Genomic DNA, 20,987 nt, shown 5'->3' with positions numbered 1-20,987 from the left:
TGTCGGCCAGGTGGTCAAGCACCCGCAGCCCCCTCACCAGGTTGTCTCCCATGGCCATCACCAGGTGCAACAAGGCATCTCCCCTGGTGAGGCTGTGCACCTCCTGGGTTAGATGAAGGTCTTGCATTCTGGCTAAGAACCTACGTGAGCGGTCAGATCTGGCTGACTGCTCTTCCCAGCAGATGTCCAGGAGTAGTGTCCCTAGGTACCAGTTGGCTGGACCCCAGAAGCAGCATGGCTTTTTCAGGGCTCCTTGGGGGAGGGCAGGAGCCCCAAGCCCTCAGTGGGCAGCCTGCATCCATCATCGCCCCCTTCCTTCCCCCGTTCGCCCCCTCCCCCCATCGGCTCTGCTTGGCCTCACTGAAAGCCAAATTATAGGATTAAATTAACTGAAACTTAAACTTCCCAAAACAGGTAATATAAACTTGTCATAGCTGCCAATGTAGCCTTAACTCTGCATCATGGAGTTGGAAGTTGCTCTGTCTGCATTTCCTATCTGATATGTAAATACTGTATTGTGGAGAAGTTGGTTAGAGCAACATTATGCAGTTGTGACTGTGATCTGAGGTGACCTGAGGAAAGCCATTAGATCTCGACACTTGACCTTACTTGTCCTGTATGTGAGATCAAAAAAATAAGATGTTGCATATGTACTTTGAGAGACTTGGGATGAACTGAAATCTGTAGGCAGTATTAGTAAGAGTTTACAAGGTTGTTTTGTAAAGCTAGAAGGAAATTGTATGAAAATTTTCAGTATTACAGAATTTCCTCCATTTTACTTTGGGTAAGCCTAAAACCTTTCAAAGTCTAAGCTCTTCCTCACACCCTCTCCCACTTGCCAAAAACACGGAGAGAGACAAACACAACCAAAAATAGCCAATATTCTCAAGCACTTTTACATATGCTCCATGGATGGAGGGGGGCACACTTTAGTTGGAGTGGACCCGAGACACTCTAATTAAAGCATCACAGTGTCTCGTATCAGCATCCCCATGCTTCAAAATGGGAGTCGGGGTGCTTGAACTAAAGCATATTCGATGAGCTTTAGTTAAAGTTCCCCTGTCAACATTTTGAAGCACAAAGATACTGAAACACGAGATGTGGAATAGCAATTTCCATGCCCTGGCAGACTCGATTAATTGAGTTTGCTTCAGTGCACTGTAATTATAGCACATTGCAACAGCCTCCCACTTGATGTATAGGCACCCTTAGTGTTTAAGACATTTGCCATGGGTGTGGGAAACCCAGCTTCAAGTCTACATGCTCTCAAATTCAAAGCAGGATTGTAATCTTTCAGTGCAGTCTCCTAACCAACAGGCTATTGTCTAGTTGGGGTTCTTTCTCAATCTCTCCAGTGCATGCTGTTCCACTTGTATAAATAATTGAATGTTCATTGGAGGAGTGAATTTGAATTAGAAATTCCATCTTGAAGCTGAGAAAACTTTTCTTGAAATATTCATCAACATGGATATGTCTCTGTGCAAAGCTTTTGGTTTTTGTGAATCAGCATTATCCAACACACAAAAAATTCTTGATTCTTGCTGTGAGGATAGCCTGCAATTAAGTTGGAAATGAGAATGATCTTGGGGTTTAAGTTATGGATAAGTAGAAGTACGGTATTAGATGGAGTCCTGTGAGTAAGAGAGAAGGCCTTGTAAAGAGAAGTTCAGCCAGAGGGAGCTGGTTTTTGCTGAAGTAAGGTCAATATTTGGGAGGATAGGTGTCAGTACTTTCAGTTCCAGACAACTAACCTAAATACATGGAAGTACTGGATTGTCCAAAAATGGCTACATACCCCGTTACATAGGAAATGAACACTGTCTGCAAAGTAAGTATTCAAATGCATGTATTTTAAGCATATTGGGGTATTAGCCAAAGAGGTCAGAGTTAAGGTTGCCTTGATGTATACTTTACAACCTGTATTTCTTGCTTGCTGAAGTTTAAGTTTTAAATACTTGAACTCCTGGTTTTTAGAGATTTGAGTGTTTGTTAAATTAAATACTACTAGTGAAGCTTGATTCTGCACTGACAAAGATTTTTTTTATCAGAGAATTGACTCCACTCTGCATCCCTGTCGGCTTTTAGAATTCACCTTTCTTTGCTGTTTTCAGACTTCTCTGAAATTTAACCTCCTTCTTTCTTACATACTATTTTGTCTTTTCTTTTTTGCGTATTCCCCTATATCCTGATATACTTTTTCACATCTTTACTTTGCCTTCATCCATATGTATTTGCCACACCAGACTTTTATAACTTCCTTCAGATGTCCTACATACTTCTGAAGCTTTGTCAAATGTCCTGGATACTGTCTGTTAAATGTTATTACTTCTTTTAACACTTTTCAGCCTTCTTTCTTTTTCATTATAAATAACAATGACAATGTCAGAGACAATGTCTCCTATTCTATTTTATCTCTTTTTCTCCCTACTCACTAACTAACTTTCTTTTGTGGTTCTCAGAGGAGATCCAGTAGCTTGGCCTTTTAAGACTCCAGTGATTTTCCTGAACTACCCTTGCAAATTTATTAATATTAAGTATTCAGTTATTTTCTGGGTTACTTTGATAATACAGACTGACTATATTGAAAGCAATGGAGTGTGCAATGCAATTAGTATTCAGGTTGGAGTCCAGTGACTGGATTTCTGGGTTAATGAGAGCTTTAGGAGCTATATTAAGGTAACAAAGATATGTCCTACAGTCAATGACATTAGTTAGATATGCATGTGAATATAACAGCAAATGGCAAAATGACTGTCTTACTGTCCTAGTTATAAGTCAGGAAAGTTTCCTCTATATTTAAAAATATTTTCAATGAGCTGTAAAGTTGAATGTTGACAAGTATATATGAATTGATATTTGCTGTTTTCACAAATATATACTCAAGCTTTTCATAGGACGTTTATTCCACTTTCACTCTCCTAACAAGGTCACAAAACCTATGGACAAACTCTACCCTTGAATGTATGTGGTAGGCTCTACAGAACTCAAAGGAGGCTGCATGCAAGCACCTGAAGATGGATTTCAGTCTTTATAGTACAGCTGATCAATGAGCAAAATTATGGCTTTGTGAAGCCTAGATATAAATGTATATTTATTTCCCTTGAATTCCAATAGCAGCCTTAGTGCTGGAGTTACTGTACTCTTGTGGTTAAAAATGCTTATTTCCAATTTAAGCTACAGGCTGGAGAGTGGAGTTTAGCAAGGCCCAGCTAAAAAAGGATATTCACAGAAATTAATTAGTTTAATCCTTCAATGTGTAAATAAAATAAGAAAAGCTTGCCAATGTTTTGATAATTTAAAAATACTTCAAATTCCTCCATATATGTACTGTCTGTGTCTGTGTGAGTGTGTTTCAGTGTTTTTTTTAGGTGTGGACTATGTTTACACACACACATATAAATACTATAAATAATGATATTGTAGTAGAAGGCTAAAAGCCCCTAGTAGAAGAGCTGTAACTATTTAAAGCACTATAAATTAGAGTGAGAGCAAACCAAACAGACATTCACTCTTTGGTGGAGTGGCTCACAGCCTACCCACATTGGCCACTGGGGGTGCTCCCTCACACCTCCCAGCATGCCTCCCACATATCTTCCAGGAGGTTGTTGGAATGGACTGTATCCCTACTGTCTCCCCACTGTCTCAGCCACTGTCAGCAGTGGCTGATAGGGAAGAGATCCTGGACCACTTCCCCTGCAGTCTCTCAGGCCAGGCAGTGGCAAGCTGCAGGGCCAGGGATGCTGCAGAGAGAAAGACCCTGGGCCCCTTCTCCTGCCTGAGCTGTAGTGCACTCTAGGGCCAGGGCAGCTGCTTGGAGAGAGACCCTCTTTCCTTCCTCCTCTTCCAGGCTGAAGTTCACATATGGCCAGAGGGAGGAGGCAGGACCAGGATCAGAGGCTGTCACTGACTTGGGCCGGTGACAGCTGAGAGAGCGGCGACAGCTCGGTGCTCAGGCAAAGTACATAATCTCTGGCCAAGGCTAGAGTGCAGCCCTGCATGGTGATCATGTTCTAAGTCAGGGGTGGACAATTATTTCAGCTAGAGGGCTGCTTAATGCCGTTTGGTGAGCTATCCCACCCTTGATAGATGACCCAATCCCTGGTCACCATCTTGGGACCAGAATTCCTGCCCCTAACCCCCTAACCTTTGTGACAGGAAGTCCCTCCCCTTACCCCCAAAAATATTCCTTTTTTGGGGGGGTGGGGGGAGGTTGCTATCTTGGAACCAGAAAAAAAACAAATCATATACTAAAAATAAAATATCTACTATAACACATCTTAATTTTATTTCAAAAAATATTTTGTCCTGATTTATGTGTATAGTGTATATAGAAGCAATTGTACAATAGCTCAAAATAAAATCTTACTGTTGTACATTCTATGGGGGGGGAGCATGTGGGGTGTGGTTGAGGGTATGCACGCATGTGTGTGTGTGTGTGTGTGTGTGTGTGTGTGTGCATGCATGGTGTGGTAGGTGTGTGGTTTGTGGGGGCTGTGGATGTGTGGGGAGTGAGGAGGTGATTATGTGGGAGGGTATGGATGTGTGTATGTCAGGGTGGGGTGTGGGTTTCTCCACATGCCTCTCCCCATGGCACATAGCCCCCACTACCAGTGGCAGCAGCAGCAGCAGGCAGTGGGCCCTTAGGCTAAGGACAGATATTCAAAAGGCTGAAGCCTGAACTGATTCAACCTTCACAGGTTAGTCTAAGCTGTGTAGGCTGAACCAGTTTGTAACAGGACAAACATTCACTCTGGACTGAGGCAATGCAGACACATGCCTGCAGTTGCTCAGGCCAGGCGCCAAGGCCCTCAGCTGCAGGGAAGCTGTGCTGGGGGAGGGGACTGGCCAACCCAGGGTGAACTGGCCAGAGAGGGATTTAATTCTCCCTCCTTGTGCCACCAGCAAGGACCTGAGTCAGGTCCTCCCACACTCCTCCCTCACTGCTGCAGCAGGGAGGCACCTTGGCTCCTGAGGCAGAGAGGGGGAGGGAGCAGAGTTATTTTCCCCTCTATCCCACTGGCAGCTGGGTGGCTCCCTGCTTGGAATAGGCCTCCAGCTGTCCTCTCCACCAGAGGCTGGAGGGAGGAGGAATAACCACTCCCTGAACCCCCGCGAGGGGCTCAGCCTGGCCGTGCCCCCTCCCCACCATTGTAGTTGGACGAGAAGAGCCCTTACTGGGGGTGGCACCCCTGTCACACTGTGTGGGAGTGTGAGCCCCTACCCAGCGAGGAGCTGTACTGCTGGGTTGATCTGTGTGTGGCAGTGCCAGGTCTGCAGCTACAGCCCTGCAGGGACACCATGCTCCATAGCTGCTTTGCCAGCCCCACAGTATGGCTACACTGGAAAGGGGCTTGTGCTCTGGGAAGCCATGCTAGGCTCCTGCCATTGGGCACTCATTGTTTCAGCTGCCAGGTGGGGGCAGGGCCAGCCCCCTCCACTTGTTCTGTGCTGGGGTTATTCAGCCCCCCATTATTCCCCCCAAGCTTCAGCTGCACCCCAGCTGGGCAGATCCCATAGTCAGCAGCTAAATAAGCCCCTTTCTGCCTGGAGGGGGCTTGCCCAAATCACAGAGAGAGGCCGCTCACAATGCAGCAAAGTCTACCCAGCCATGTCTGCCTGGCCTGGCTGCTGCTGCCCTCTGCTCAGAGACAGCTCCCTGCTGGCAAGAGGGGACTTATTGAGCTTCTGTCTTCAAGCACAGGGCAGCAGCAGCTGGGCCAGGCAGAACCCACTGGGCAGACCCTGCTGCAGTGCGACCGGCCACTCAGTGCTTTGGGTAAGCCCCCTCCTGGCAAGAAAGCTACTGGCTGTGGGGTCTATGTGGCTGGGCTGCAGCTGAAGTTCAGGGGGGAATAACTGGGGGTGAATAAGCCCCATCAGCAGTACAGAACGAGCAGCACGGGCTGGCTCCGCCTCTCCCCTACCTCCGTCCAGCAGCTGGAGCAGTGAGTGCCCCATGGGCAGGAGTCTATCACAGTTCCCGGGGGGGGCACACTGTGGGGCCAGCAGAGTGGCTGTGGAGTGTGGTGGTGCTGTGGGGATTTGTAGGCCTCTGTCCCCAGACCCCAGCACTGCCACGTGCAGCCTGAGCCCACACTTCAGCCCCTTGCCAGGAAGGGGCTCACTCTCCCCCACAGTGTGGCAGGAGCTGCCATCCCCAGTAAGGGCTCTGCCCCTTCCCACCACAGTGGCAGAGTCCCCTCCCCACTCTCCCTCCACAGCAGCGCATGGCTTTAGCCAAGTTCTAGGACCTGCACTTGGCAGCAGGGAGCAGAGCCAGGTTGCCAGCTCCACTGTGCAGATCTCCCTGCAACTCGCATGCAGCTCCCAGAATTCCACCAGTCACACACCACTGGAGCCCCATGTGATAGATCCAGCAGCCTGGCCACATTCTCTGTCACCTCATGTAGCTCCCAAGACTCAACCAGGGTGGCAGGGAGCAGGGCTGAGCTGGACCAGCTCTACAGTGCTGGGCTTCCTGCCTCTCCCAGCTGAGCCCTGAGAGCTGCACATGGCAGCAGGGAGTGAGACCAGGCTGCTGGCTCCATTGTACATTGCTCACTCTTCCTAGCTGAGTCCTAAGAGCTGCACATGAGCTGCTGGGAGGACCATGTGATGGGGCAGAGCCAGCCCCATGCTCCTGCTGTCCCCAGCATGGGTCCCTTGCTCTCACCCAGCTACAGCTTCACCAACCACCCACCACTGTTTCCCTACCTGATGCCCAGAGTGCTGCATCAGGGACAGGAGGATGAGCTGCTGGAGGTTGGTAGAGATGAACAGTTCCCTGGGTGGCTACAGCAGCAAGTCCCCCCAACAACCCCCCCAAAGCAGTGCATGCTGGCTGGGGCCAGGGCTCTCCTATTGGCAAGGGTAGAAGTGCAGCACGCTGCCCCAGTGGGAGTGGGTGGGTCTTGGCCCCATGCAGAGTGCAGCAGGGGCAGCCACAGGCTGGGCCAGATGCAATTAATTGGTGGGCGCCTGCCCATGAGCCAGAGGAAATTGCCTGGTGGGATGTATCTGGTCTGCAGGCAGTATTATGCCTGCCCCTGCTCTAAGTTAAATCTTGATGGATCTGGCACAGGCTTTCGATAAAGTGCTGTAACAGAAAGCTCTTTAGTATAATACCTCATCCATCAGGGGTTAACTTAGAGTATGAGCCACCATTTTTAAAGTGCTCTAAGATCCATGAACATCTGTTCAATTATGGCTTTACAGTGCTTTCTGTGCACTTAAAGCATGAAAGGTGTAACATCTGTACCTAACCCTGCTGCTAAATACAGTTGATCAGAAATTTTCTGGAAAATTATTTTTCATCAGAGCCAGTAGTAACTAGGGCAGGGATACCAGGACAACTGTCCTGAATGCTGACTTGGGAAGAGAGAGAGTGAAAAAAAACCCAACAGCTGCCACTGGCAACTACATAATTGCAATTGTGTTTGCTGTGAGGTAGCAACTAGAAGTTGCTGGTGCCCCTGTGATCTGAGCATTCAGCTTCATTACCGTACTGCTGATCAAAACCAAAATATTTTGTAGAGTTATCTTTGGTTCTTTTGAATTTTGGTGAAACACAGGGAGAAGTTCATTGAATAATCACCTGGTTTTCTCCTAGGTCACCTAGCAGACTTTTCTGGATTCCAGGATTTCCAGGGTCTATGGCTTTAAAACAAACCTACCATGAAGACTACCTTGAGCATTCCTGGGTTATCAGCCTCCCTTTCTATGGCTTCCATGTCTCTGCTATACAAAAATCTAGAACTCTTGATTCCAAAATGATACCTTTTATTAGAACAACTGGAAAATGGCAAGACAATTGTCCTTTTCTGCAAGCTTTTGGGATCAAAGTCCCTTTGTCAGGCTCTGGAAAAAGTGCAGATGGCACAAGATGGCAAAAAGTCCATACATGTAGGAAATAAACTTCATTTTTGCACAGAGGGAGCTGAAGATGGAAGGCTGTCCCTCTGGGTCCTTGAGAGTGTCTTTGTGAGCTCTGTTGAGTAGCTCTTTCATGTATTGATCAGGTAGAATTCCTTCCCTGGAGGTGGCAGATGGCAGGCTGTCAGTCAGTATGTCCCTGCTATGGAACTATGAGTCTGAAGGCTCTTGGAACTTTGATAACCCAATCTCAGAGCCCAGCAATATGGCAGGAAGCATAGGCAGATTTATTGCCTTTGTACCAGAGCTCTAAGGCAAGCTCTTAGAAAGCTTTAAGGAAACTTAGCTTAACTAAGTTTTAGGTCTCTTTGCCATGAATCAGGGTTCCTGGAAGGCTTTCATGGCTTCTGACCTACTTACCATATACCTAGGAACCTGGCAACTCTGGAGGCTCTGAGGGGCCTGACTTGAGCCATCTTTTGAGGGTGTTTTGAACTTCCTGCTCTACAGTGGAAGACTTTATAAACATGGTCCAATGAGTTCCCAAGAGCCAAAACATCCATATATTTAAACAATGGACCCAAACACTACTTTTTCTGAAATGAAATACTTCACGAGTTTTCCTTCCATGTGATACATTGATGTTTCTACTATTCATTACAGTTTTTAATAAATATTTTAAAGTGTTGAAATTTCATATAGAATGGATATTTTTCATGTTGAATAAAAATGCCAAAGCACTCAAGGCAATAGCCTATTTTTAGTGTAATTAGAAGAAAGATATGTGAAATGAGCTCACAAATGCATACAAATTCTGGAGAATGGGGGAATGGAATGTGAGAAATTCACATCTGGGCTAGACAGTCATGGATAGAACTGAATAGACTTTAATATTTGTTTTTCTTAATTTTCCTTGACTTACCTTATTTTATAATCAGTAAATAATTTTTCTGATAACATTCTAATACTTTATTTATTTGAATGTAAGTTCATTTTTAATTAATAATAACGTATGTGAGGTTCACTCTTAGGGCTGTGGCAAAAACTGCAGTGGCTTCAGTGCCTCTTCTGGATTGAAATGGATGAGAAGCACTGCTCCCTGCCTGCTTCTCAGGCTGGAGTCCTGGAATAAGAAGCAGGTTTGGGGTTTATCCTACTGCTCCCTCCATTCCACTCTCTGGGTGCATCTACATGTGCAATTAAGGTGAAACAATCAACTCCATAGATGTTTAAGCTGGAGTAAATTGCTCCTGGGCACAGCATTTATATGTACATGCAAGATAGCAGCAATCTGAGCTGAGGTGGAGCAGGTCCAGGCTGGCAGGGGTATGGTGGGGTCAGACCTGGGCTCCAGGTGGTCATGGTGGGTGGCAGAGGGGTTGCTGGGACACAAGGATGCAAAACCTGCAGAGCCATGTGGCAGTCAGGATTCCGGCTCCCACTCAGTCACTATCCACACATGCATATCATTCTCCATCATAAGATAATACTGTCGCTGACTTCACTATCTTGCAGCAGAGTTAATTAGTTTACTGAACCCTAATGCCAGTGCACAGGTAGATGGTGACACTGTACTGTGCAGCTAATTAGCTTAATCCACAGTAAAATGGATGATTTTTAGGCGCAGCCTCTAAGACCAGGAACAGAGCAGAGGAACAGCTACACAATGCTTCCCTCCTATTCCCCAGACCAAGGTCCTTGGTCTGGGGAACAGGTTGGGGGCTTTTTCTCACTTCTCTCTCCTTCTGGACCAGTCTGAAAGGGAAAAGAAGCAGCAAGGAAAATCCCCAGTCCCTTCCCCAAGATGTGCAGTGCCTAGTTTGGTAAGGAACTGTGGGGTTTGCTTCACTAACTGTGGGGTTTACCTTCCAGATAGGTAAGGAAGGGTAAGTAGCTGGGGGTTGGGGTTGGGGTAGGTGTGGGAGGCAGAGGCTGTTTCAGGTGTTAACTGGTGGACAATCCAGGAGTTAAGAGCTCCAGGTACCTGCCTAAAATGAATGTATAACAAAGCCCTTAATCTGGATATCTATTCTGTCTTAATCACCTACACAGAAAGGTGGCAAATCAGATGTCAAAGTTCCTTATTTTAAAAGTACTTGTCTCTTTCTTATTCTGAGATGGTGTGTCTATTAACTTGCCTGCTCTAACATAGCTGTTTGTTGCTTGGGAAATTAAAAATGAAATCACGTGCATAGGATCCCCTTGTGCAATTAAATACCACTGTGACAGACAGAAAACAAATTTGAAAGAAAAGCAGATTCTTGATATGGTATTTATAAGCATTCTTCACTGCCATGCTTTTCTTAAAGATGTTAAAATTATAGCATGGAATGTTTCAATAAGTTTGTAGCCAAAATCAAAGCCTTTAGAGAATAGGACTGAAACAAGCAAAAACATATTATTCTGTATGAAAGTCTGGAAAAGTAACTTATCTCAGACTTGTCCTCTGGCAACACTGCTGAAGAAATAACCTTTTTTTATATAAAGGATTCTGTGTTTACAGATGATGGTTGCAGGTCATGTATTTCCAATATTCCTTTTCAGAATCATAAGAAGGAAAATTGTAATACAAAAGAAGCAGCAAATGGAACATGACAGGAAAATTCATTTTTATTAACATATAGCTAATTTTTAAAAGCTACCCTTTAAATAATCCAAAAAATATATATATACTTCAGTCAGGGTAATGTAATAATTTTAGGATACTGATAAATTCCTAATTCTTTTTCTGAAAATGCTAATCCGCATAGAAAACTGATATGGGCACAGCTTATTTTGCACAACTAACAGCCAGGTATCTGGTTCATTAATTTGGTGGAAAATGAATAATTTTGGTGAAAATAAGGGTGGCAATTATGAGCAGCATGTGGCATGCCAATAATTGTTTGTAATTGTAAAGAAAAGACTAATGGCGTCTGACAAACATCCCCTGCACAAGTCAATATGCATGACAACAGGTATGCCCCTGGAACACTGTGACACTGAAAATGCTGTTCATTTTGCATAGTGTATTTCATGGAGGGCAGTTTTATCTTCATAACTAAGAAAAGGCAGAGGAAAGTTGTGGAAGTTTTAGAGATTATGGTAAATGCATTTCTAAATAGCGATGTTATACCAGTTGAGATATGCAATGAGTAGTATTATCATAAGCATTCAATCTTAGCCCAAATCCCGTTCTCTTTGAAATCAGTGATAAAATGGATTAGGCCAAATCCCTGCAGGCTTTTGAAAATCCCACTGTATGCCATTTAATAAACTATTTGGATGCATACTAGGGAAAAATTCAGATTGGTCTGTTATGTGCTTTCAAGTAAGGCTTTTCTTCTGGTCCCAAGGTTATTAAGGTTAAGTATCTGTGATCCCAGTGCAGTCAACAGGTAGAGATAGGCACAAGGGACAATTCAGAAACTGAGACCTACCTAGAAAATAGAACAACTGGAAAGGATGAGCAAAGGTGAACTAACTTCCCTTTGGTGCTTAGGTACTTCCTTTCACTCAGGATATAAAGCCCTCTTCTGATAGCAGGCATGTAACGTTATCACCCACCTTTTACATTATAACCTAGCAGTAAGAATATTTGTCAAGTAAGATTTTGTTTTGTCCTCTCTTCTTCTGACCCAATTATTCTTTCACACTGAAAGGAAGGACAGGCTGTTTTCCCATCACTGCCATTATTCCAACCTTGTTGATAATAGGGTAGCTTCCTTGGAGACAAGTTTGAATCCACATCTCTGAGAAGGGCCTAGAACCCAGACCTACCATTTTCTGAATAAGTAATCTAAGCACTGGGAGCCAAAATGTATTCTACCTATTAAAACACTGGAACAGGTTACCCAGAGAGGTTGTGGACTCTGCATCCTTGGAGGTTTTCACAACCTGGCTAGATAGAGCTTTGGCTGGGATGATCTGGTTGGGGGTGGTCCTGGTTTGAGCAGTGGGTTGGACTACATGACCTCCAGAGGTCCCTTTCAACATTAATTTTCTATGATTCTATTACACATCTGGATGGATTTAAGTGCTGAACTGCAAATCTGCTCCACCCCGTTCAAGTCCCTCAAAATCCATTAATGCATCTATTATTACAAATGTCAACTTACCCTTTAAGACTGAGTGACAAAAAAGCAATGAAAAGAAGTAGAACCCACTCACTTTTTCCTTTAACTGCTTTGCACTAACTACCCACTGCACACAACTAATAGGTGGAAAAGAATCTGTCCCTAAGCCTGCCCCCCCCCCACGCCATATACAAGTAAAGATGCTATGGGATCTACAGCTTGAGTCACATAATTATGCCTCCTGTCATGCCACACGTGCTAGGGAGGAGGCACGATTGTGAGGACACAAAGCAGATCCCCTCATGCCTTATTGCTGGTGCAGTGGGCACCCAATTCTGGAATGGAGGTCCCCCTGCACCATCAAAAAGCAAGTTCCCATATGTGGGAGCCCCTTCAGCTGACAGAGCTCCCTGCCATGGAGGTACACCACACACCCCTATGGCTAGGAGACCACAGCTGCTGCAGTCTCCCAGCTGCAGGGGCACACCATTGGAACGTGCAAACTAGCGAGGTTGTGGAATCTTCTTTCCTGGAAATTTCCAAGAGGATGTTAGATGGACACTTGGCTGGGATGTTTTAGTCAGGGATGATCCTTCCTTGAGTGGATGGCTAGATTAGATAACCTTGTAAGGTCCCTTCCATCCCTACTTTCCTAACTGTCCTGTGACTCTATGATCCATTTAGATATCAGCCAGACTGTCTATCTGAAATGGGAATGGCACATGCCAAAAGGAAAGAAAGTAGCCTGCTAAGTACATTTTTTCACTTACCTTTATAATACCTGAATGAAAAGATAAGGGATGTTTTCAAGCCGAATAGATTGGTTCTTGAAATACAATGTAGTGATTAGAGTAGTGATTCCTCTTAATCTTGCTTTTTAAAAAAATGATCCTTTAAACTTTTTTCTTTCTTTAAAATATTTCTTACCCTTTACCTCCACCTGCTCTTCTTGTCCCATTATTGGCTTTATGTGAGTGATAATCATAATTAATAATCAGGTTTGGCTGGTGTTTCATTTTTTAATAAAATCAAATCACAAGAAGTGTGCCTTCAAAAGTTTTCTCTCTCCTTTTCTTTAATAACAGATATGTATCTGCCTTCTTACCTAGGCACATACAAAAATAACCCCAAGTACCTGATGATTTCATATCTGGATGTCCCTACAAAGAGATTCATTTTGTGCAGCCAAATAAAGGCTTTCAGATAAATTCTCATTTAGTGTCAGTGATATTCAGCAGTCAGAAATATTGCATAGATGCTACCTCAGTGATTGGAAGCTTAAATCCAATCTTTGTTATTGCTCACGTAAAAAATGTAGCTTCAAGAAGTTAATCCATTGCTGATCTCTCTTGTCTGTGCATGAGTGCTAAAAAAACATCAAATTCCAGTTTCCTAAGACTACTTAATAGATATTTAAGTTGATTTTTATCTGACAATACTTCTAGTCAAATAATTATATACTTCTATAGTTTACATCATTCTAAGTACTGATGGCCCTGACTGTTGTAGCAAATACATCACCATTATTAATCAGTTTCATCTTCCCTAGGCGCATGTAGTTGGGTACATGAGTAGTATGTTCCTTATCTTACAGATGAGGAATTAAGGTATAGCTTAGGATAAGTGGCTTGTCCAAGGTGTTAACAAGGTCACAAAGTAAATTCCTGACTGATCCAGGAATTTAATCCAGGTGTCCTGCGTTTCAGTGAAGTGCTCTCTCTGCTAGATGAGGGAGTATGCAGCCTTCAAGGGGTTAATTTGCACCCCCGGATTCACTCAGCTGTTGTTTCCCACATTGCTGTGACTGCAGCAGCCACTTGAGTGACCCAGATCCTCTTCCTTCCTCTGACTTCCACTTTCTGCTCTCATCCCAGCACAGTGGGTCAGCATGGCATACTGTACTGAGTAACTTCGTGACCCAGAGCACATGGCTCAGAACAGCATGGTGCTGAAGGAAAATCTGTGGCCAGGGAAGCTAAGGATGAGGACAAGGTACCCATGCCTTGGTGCATGGTGCAATAGGGGGAGTCCTGTGTGGGGGGTACAGTAAGCGGCTGCTCACACGGTGTATGGTCTCTGCTGATGCAGCCTATGGGGTGTACAGCCCCTGGTCACTTAGCAATGGGACAGCACTGTACTAGATTATCTTTACTTATTCAGCACTACCTCCCATAGTCTCTTGCTGGAACTTTAACTTTCAACAAAGCACAGTGGTACAATGTGAGGAACACCACTATTTATTATGATGGATCCAGAATCTTGATGGATATAAGGAAATTATAAGATACAGAAGACAAAACTAGATGATAAAAATAAATAAAATCAATGTGGGTAATTGCACTGAGAAAAGAAATAAAGAATGTGACCATTGTAATGGGGTTAAATAGGAAATGGGCAGTAGAGGAAAGTGAATAGAATGCAGAAAGTGGAAAATGCAGACAGGCAGAGGGTCCTAATTCTTTCTCTCTCATGCATACAACACTTGCCCTCTCCCTCTACCTGCACCCTTCCAGTATCCTGTGCAGCTATTCTGTGAAGGAAGAAGACATCCCAATGAACTTAAATTGTGAAAACCCTCAAAGGAAATCTTTTAACTTAAAGTTTGTTTAAAAGAACATCTTCCACTGGATGCATAGAGTAAACCCTGCTCATCAGCATGTGGTTTGAGTAGAAAACAGAAGTGTGCCAAATAGCTTGTAACATTAGGTACATTTCTTTACACTACATTGAGCATTTGTATAAGCACTGTCTTAAGAAATCAAGCACATGCATAAGTGTTTTCTTGATTTAGAGTCATAAAGGAGACCAGATGACCAGTTTCTGGAACAATTCACTTCTCATTTGTCTTGACAATAGATTTTCATTAAGTAATGTTCTTTATCTGGATTTAGGAGGGGAGATGGCAGGGACAAGTAGTTGAGTACAATGTGGCTTGATGTTTATTTGGGATCTGGTGGGGTTTTGGCAAGGGGTTCCTATTTAATGGATATTTTTGTTTTTCAGACTTGAATCTCCAACTAGATCTTTAATAATGGAAGCTCCCAGGGGAGTACAAGTTAGTGCTGCTGCAGGAGACTTAAAGGCCACCTGCAGGAAAGAACTGCACTTGCAGTCCACAGAAGGGGAGGTAAGTTTTGTGCAGAATTAAATTCTCTGCAGCTCTGTCCAGCCAAATGCATGTGAAAAATGAAAGCGTGCTGTGTAAAAAGTACTACATGCAGGGCCACATAAAAAATACAAGTAATATTCTGTGATTACCCAAATTAGAAATGAATTTACTTAAGCCATACTCTTTCATCATTATTTGATTTCTAATAAAAAATTTGAAGCATTACGTTTTATTCACACCGTTACTTTCAGGAACAAATATACTAAGAAAACCCATTAAGTGTTTGCACTCAAAATTGTACATATTATATGGAATGAAATGCTGCAGGTTACTCAAGTCCTTCACCAGATCCCTAAAAATGAGTCAGTTAATTGGCAGGTTAGGAACTGACTATGCCCTTCACAGTTAGGATTTTGCAGACCCACATAATATGACAAACCAACCAATAAATCGTAAATTTTGAATAACGTTTTGGTGAAGCTTGAGAAAGAAATCTAATACTCTGTAATTGCATTACTTCGGATAACAGATACTTTGATTATCATTATCGAATAAGTTAAATTGATTATATTGAATCAATTTGACTTTGCTGACTATCCAAAGAAAGTTAAATTGATTAGATTCTTTATCCAAGTTTGGTAGTTGTTGCCCATGTTTTAAGTTCTTTGTGGATACACAGGGGGCTTTGATGTTCAGGACAAAATAAACCTGCACCATTTGTGAGCGCTAAATTGTAGAATAAAAAGATAAAGCAGGTATGTACAGGAATAATATATGACAAGCATTACATCAAGTATATAATAATTAAAATGTAGTCATACTGAATAGTTTACAGCTTTTTCTTTCTTAGCTCATGAGAACTCCACTTTGAAAGAGTTTTTATTTTTATTTTCTTAATAGAACATTTTTTTCAAATTAGATCAGAGGCTTAAAAGCAACTCTTGCTTTCTATCATAAACAAATCCCTTGATCACTTTCATATATGCATTAATGCACCATTTTAAGATTAAAAGTTTTGTACTAGAAAAGTACTACACTTAATTTTTGTATAGTTCATATACCAGCTAACCAAATTGTACTTGGAGATTTTTATTTATTGTACAAATTCAGACAAGATACATTTAATGAATTTCTACTTTTTTTCTGAGGCACAATTATCTCCTTCATATGCTAGCAATTTTTTTATAGTCCTTGAAATCAACCAATTATAGCAATATCTAAGAACATTTTGGATTTACTTAGATTAAATTATGAAAGATATGCTCCCCTTTTATTTAGCAATAACCTTAAGATATTATTTTTTGAAGACCTTAAATAAGTTTACCAAATCCCTTTCCCCCAGTCCTATTTCTCTTATATAATATGATCTGTAGTCATTCATGTCATAAACTGAAAACTTTTGCAAGCATTCTGGTTTCTGCTATTCAATACTTTTTTCTTTTTATTTACTTCAATATCACAATAATATTTTTATTTGAATTATAAATTATAAAAAATGATCCCAGATTGAGTACTGGAGGCTATAATTTACTTTCAGGTTCTGCTGCTCTTTATGAAGCACTTGAGCTACACCCTTGTGATTCAAGAGATCAGGAGAATCCTTTGATTCAATTACAGCTTAGCATTTAATTGTGAGCTATGAATTATTCTATAAATAAACCATAGCCAATGGCTTAAAGTAGCATCATTTACACATAAAATAGAATTAGAAGCTCTGGCATTAACAGATTCAGTCAGTTCATATAACAAGAAACATTCCATCACTGAAAAATACAAGCCCATGGCTGCTAATTGACTATTGCTTCTTCTACATACAAAGACAGTAGAAAAGATCAAAGATACTCACATCATGGTATTTTCTTCCTGAAGTTACCATTTTTTGCTAAGCCTACAAATGCATACAAATATATCATTCAGCCTAAGATGATCAGATGGTTAAATGATTATTTGGTGATGTCAATTCAAATACTGATAATATGATTTAAGTGATTTTGATGAAAGATTTGTCTCTGAAGGAGGAGGATGTCTATCTGGACCAAGTTCTTATGAAACCAAATCTAATTCTAATTCCTGTGGTATTCATTTTCTCAAACAGAACATTTCCATGTAGCCAAGCCTCTCCCTTTTAGCAACACTCACTGTCTAGTAAGGCTGTGCGAAGCTTCAGTCCCTGATTTGATTCGGGGGACATTCGGCCCACTTCAGTGGCCAAATCTCTGAATCCGAATTGAATCAGAGGATCCTTTAATCTCTCTGAATCAAATCAGAACCCTCCAAATCAATTTGGAAAGATTCAGAGATTCAGACAGAGACAGCTTTAAATGTTTTTTCTACATACCTCTAGGTAGCAGGGGCTCATGAGTGCTGCAGTAATAAGGCACATGGAGCATCCCACAGAAGTATGGGGGGCTCCCCAATGCACTCGGTGGCAGACCCAGAGGCACTTCCAATCCACTTCTAGGTCTACCGGGGAGCACGCTAGGGAGCTGCCCAACCTTGCCGGCTCAGTGACTGGTGCCTCCTCGGTCTGCGGGTGGGGCACCTGGAGTCCCCCTGTGGCTGATTGCCGAGCAGGGGAGGAGCAGGGGGGGCCCCCAGTGCGTCCCCTGGCAGACCCGGAAGTGGATTGGAAGTACTTCTGGTCCACTTCCAGGTTCACTGCTGAGCATGTGGAGGGCCCCCCCCCACTCCTGTGGGATGCTTCATGCACCCCAGTATTGCAGCAATCATGAGCCACACCTGCTACCTCAAGGTATGTAGAAAAAACTTTTAAAACTGTGTCTATGTCCAAATTGCTGATTCTCTGAATCAGCATCGAACCTTCAGATTTGGATTTGGCTGAATCAAATCAGGGATGGTGATCCGAATCCAATTACTGTCTACACTAAGATTTTTTCCCTCCAAAATTTAATTTGTAATGAAGCAAAATGTAGGGCCCAGTTTCACAAATTCTTCATGTGTAGCACCCCCGTTATTAAGTTGCATTAGGTATCTATCTGTGTATTAAGCACCAATAAGGTGTTTGGGGGTGTACCAGAAAGAGAAGAGAACAATGTCCACACAGAGAGGAGTTTATGCCCTAGCTCAGAGTCACTTATGAATCAGCATCGAATCTTCAGATTCAGATTCAGCCAAATCAAATTGGGATAGTGATTTGAATCAAATCACTGTCCCTGATTGGGGCCAAATCTGAATCGAATACGGCCCACTTCAGACACCCCTAGTAAAGAGCAGTCGCTCATGCTAGATAAAGCTCTTTGTTCATAAGTACAAAAGGCCATGAGTAGAGCCTGAGCTGTGATGATAGTTTTAAACATCCTTACATTATCCTGATCTTGGACCACCATGCTTCACAGAATTCATTGCAGCACTGTTGGGCTGCAGACCCTGCCAAGCACTCTGCTCCCAAGTATCCACCTCAGTTCTGCCTCTAGAATATTACCTCCCTACCTATCCCCAAATGTAAGCACTTTCAGAGTGTGTCTTGAAAGGGCCGTTTTCTTACACAATTACTGCTCCAGGATAATAAAACACAGCGTAAAAGAGGCTGTGTGCATGTGTGTATGTGTGACGATCTTAGATCTTATATCATACATGCTATTTGAATCCTTACCGAAGCAAAATTCTAAACATTGAAGTTAATAGGATTTTTGCTTAAAGGGCAATAATAATGGCTAATTCAAAATAATTTTGGAACTTTGTTTTTTGGGGGGTGGTAGATTTTAAATTTAATGTAGTTTTTTTTTTTTTTAATTTTCTTTAACTCTAGTCAAATATATCATATATTTCTGTAGTAAAAATTATGTTTTCTTCTATACATGCCATTCCCTGCCTGGTTCTGGCTGACATATGGCTTCTGAACTATTATATCAAAAAGCTTAGTGTGGTATAGAATTTTCGAATGGAAAATAATCTGGTGCTGATGCAAGAAGAGGTTGTCACAATATTACTATAGAACATGAAAAAAAATCAGAGAATGTCATAATCTTTTAACCCAAATCTGTTGAGTTGTGATGATACGCCAACATTATTGTATGTACTTCCCTGCTTGTAGCTGTAGGTCCTTTAAGCATTTCATATAGCTGGAGAACGCTCTTCATCAATTATCATTGAAGTTTGGATTTTTTTTGCCAAAGGGTTCAATTTACTTTGAGTTGTTACTTATAAAGATCATTACATCACAGAGCTGTCTTTTCAAATAATAATTCACTATTTCATTTCCTTCTGTTACCACTCCATTTGCCTGATTTTCATGTTGCATGGACAAATCCATGCCTCAAAGCAGTTTACCAGCAGAAGAAAACAAGGTTGCTTCTCCTTCAGTTGTAGCAAAAACAAAATCCAGTTTTGTTGACGGCACAGCGTGAAACAAATCTCAGATGGAAATTAATGAGCAGCTAGGTTTAACAAATCTTGCTAATTTAATTAGTAAAATAATTCTGCCAGGTTCACCTGATCTACACCAGAGTAATTCCACTGAAGTCCCTGTTTTATAGCACCTCTACATTGCATAAGTATAACAATGCTAATGCAAAAGAAAAAAAGAAAAACCTTTATAGAGATTTATAGATTAGTGTTTTATCAGACAAAAGGGGGTAATAGGATAATCTAATCTGATCTCCTGCATAACACAGCCCCTCAAAATGACCTGAATTAATTCTCATTTAAAGTAGAATACATATTTTAGAAAAAAACCCTAACTTAAATTATAGAATATCCAATAATAGTGAGTCTGTTACCATCATTGGTAATTTGTTCCAGCAATAAATTACTTTCATTCTTAACATTGTGTCTTATTTTTAGTCTTAATTTGGATTTTGCTGTTGCCTTATCTTCTAGATTTGAAAAATCCTCTAATATGGGATAGATAACAACCCATGTCAGTGTTGACCCTTTTAATAGAACAGAACATGATTAACTTTTTCCTCTGGAGTTTCCACCATTTACTGAAAAGCCTACATGAATAATCCAAAGATCTCCAGAGCCATTTTTTTTGAAGTTTTTATGTGCAAGTTATCTAGAAATGAACAAAAATGTCCAAAATTAGTAGGTGCTACTGAATATGCTTCCAAATTACTGTTAGAATGGAAAACAGGCATTTGATTTATGGCATATTATAATCTGCCTGACTTCTGATAACCCCAAGTAACCCCTCTCCATTTTACCAACTACATTCTATCACCAGGTCAACGTTCTCCCCTTCCCCCACTCCCCAACGTACCTGTCTCACTAACTTCCATTAACACCCATTCCTTCTGATCTTCCCTAAAATACATTTGCATTTTCACAGACCTGAATTTTGCATACTGGCTTAAGCTTCTTTTCCACCCAGGAAAGCATACAAAACCCAACAGACTCTCCCTATGCCTGAGAAGGGTGCCTGAAAGAATGTAAAGAACAATTTTCCCAACTATTTAGTTGGTCTAATAAAAGGAATCATGTTTACCCAAAGAACCTTGTCTGCCTATGTCCTTAGACCAACACAGCTATAACCAACACTGTCAAACATTTCTGCATTGTCTTTATTAATCTTAACAGTTCTGCCATCACCAAAAACATTGTTAGAATTCATTTTATTCATTATATGTTATGCCCCCTCTACGTGTTACAGGTACAGACAACCCTTGCCATTCACGAGGGATATGTTTTCATATCCCCCGCAAATGGCGAAATCCATGAATAAGGCACTGCAGTGCCCCTGGTGGCTGGGGGGGGGCATGGCTCCTGTGGTGATAACGGGAGCGCAGTGGTGGGAGCCCAGTGGCAGTGGTAGGAGCCTGGTGGCAGCAAGCACAGAGCTCCCAAGGAGTTCCTGTAAGTGCATAAAGTGTATTTAAAATGCGGGTTTAGCATTCGTGAATATTTGAAACCATGAATGCCGAACCCGCGAATAGCAAGGGTTTCCTGTATTGCTCAATAAACTGTTTAATTGCCCAATTACCTTAAGACCA

At 42.2% G+C, this 20,987-nt stretch overlaps 1 protein-coding gene across 1 annotated transcript in view; it reads left to right on the top strand.

The window, feature by feature from the left end:
• Window positions 1-20,987, top strand: part of SGCZ (sarcoglycan zeta) — a 613,727-nt gene that overhangs the window by 583,719 nt on the left and 9,021 nt on the right. Inside the window, exon 6 of the mRNA XM_019526556.1 lies at window positions 14,931-15,054. Within this exon, the coding sequence (XP_019382101.1) occupies window positions 14,931-15,054 (124 nt within the window). The remainder of the gene's footprint in view (window positions 1-14,930; window positions 15,055-20,987) is intronic.

The sequence above is a fragment of the Gavialis gangeticus genome, unplaced genomic scaffold (assembly GCF_001723915.1).
Source record: "Gavialis gangeticus isolate Ggan-Ray unplaced genomic scaffold, GavGan_comp1, whole genome shotgun sequence".
NCBI classification, from domain to species: Eukaryota; Metazoa; Chordata; order Crocodylia; family Gavialidae; genus Gavialis; species Gavialis gangeticus.
The sequence above is the reverse complement of the archived record's forward strand: the minus strand, read 5'-3'. Positions and strand labels throughout refer to the sequence as shown.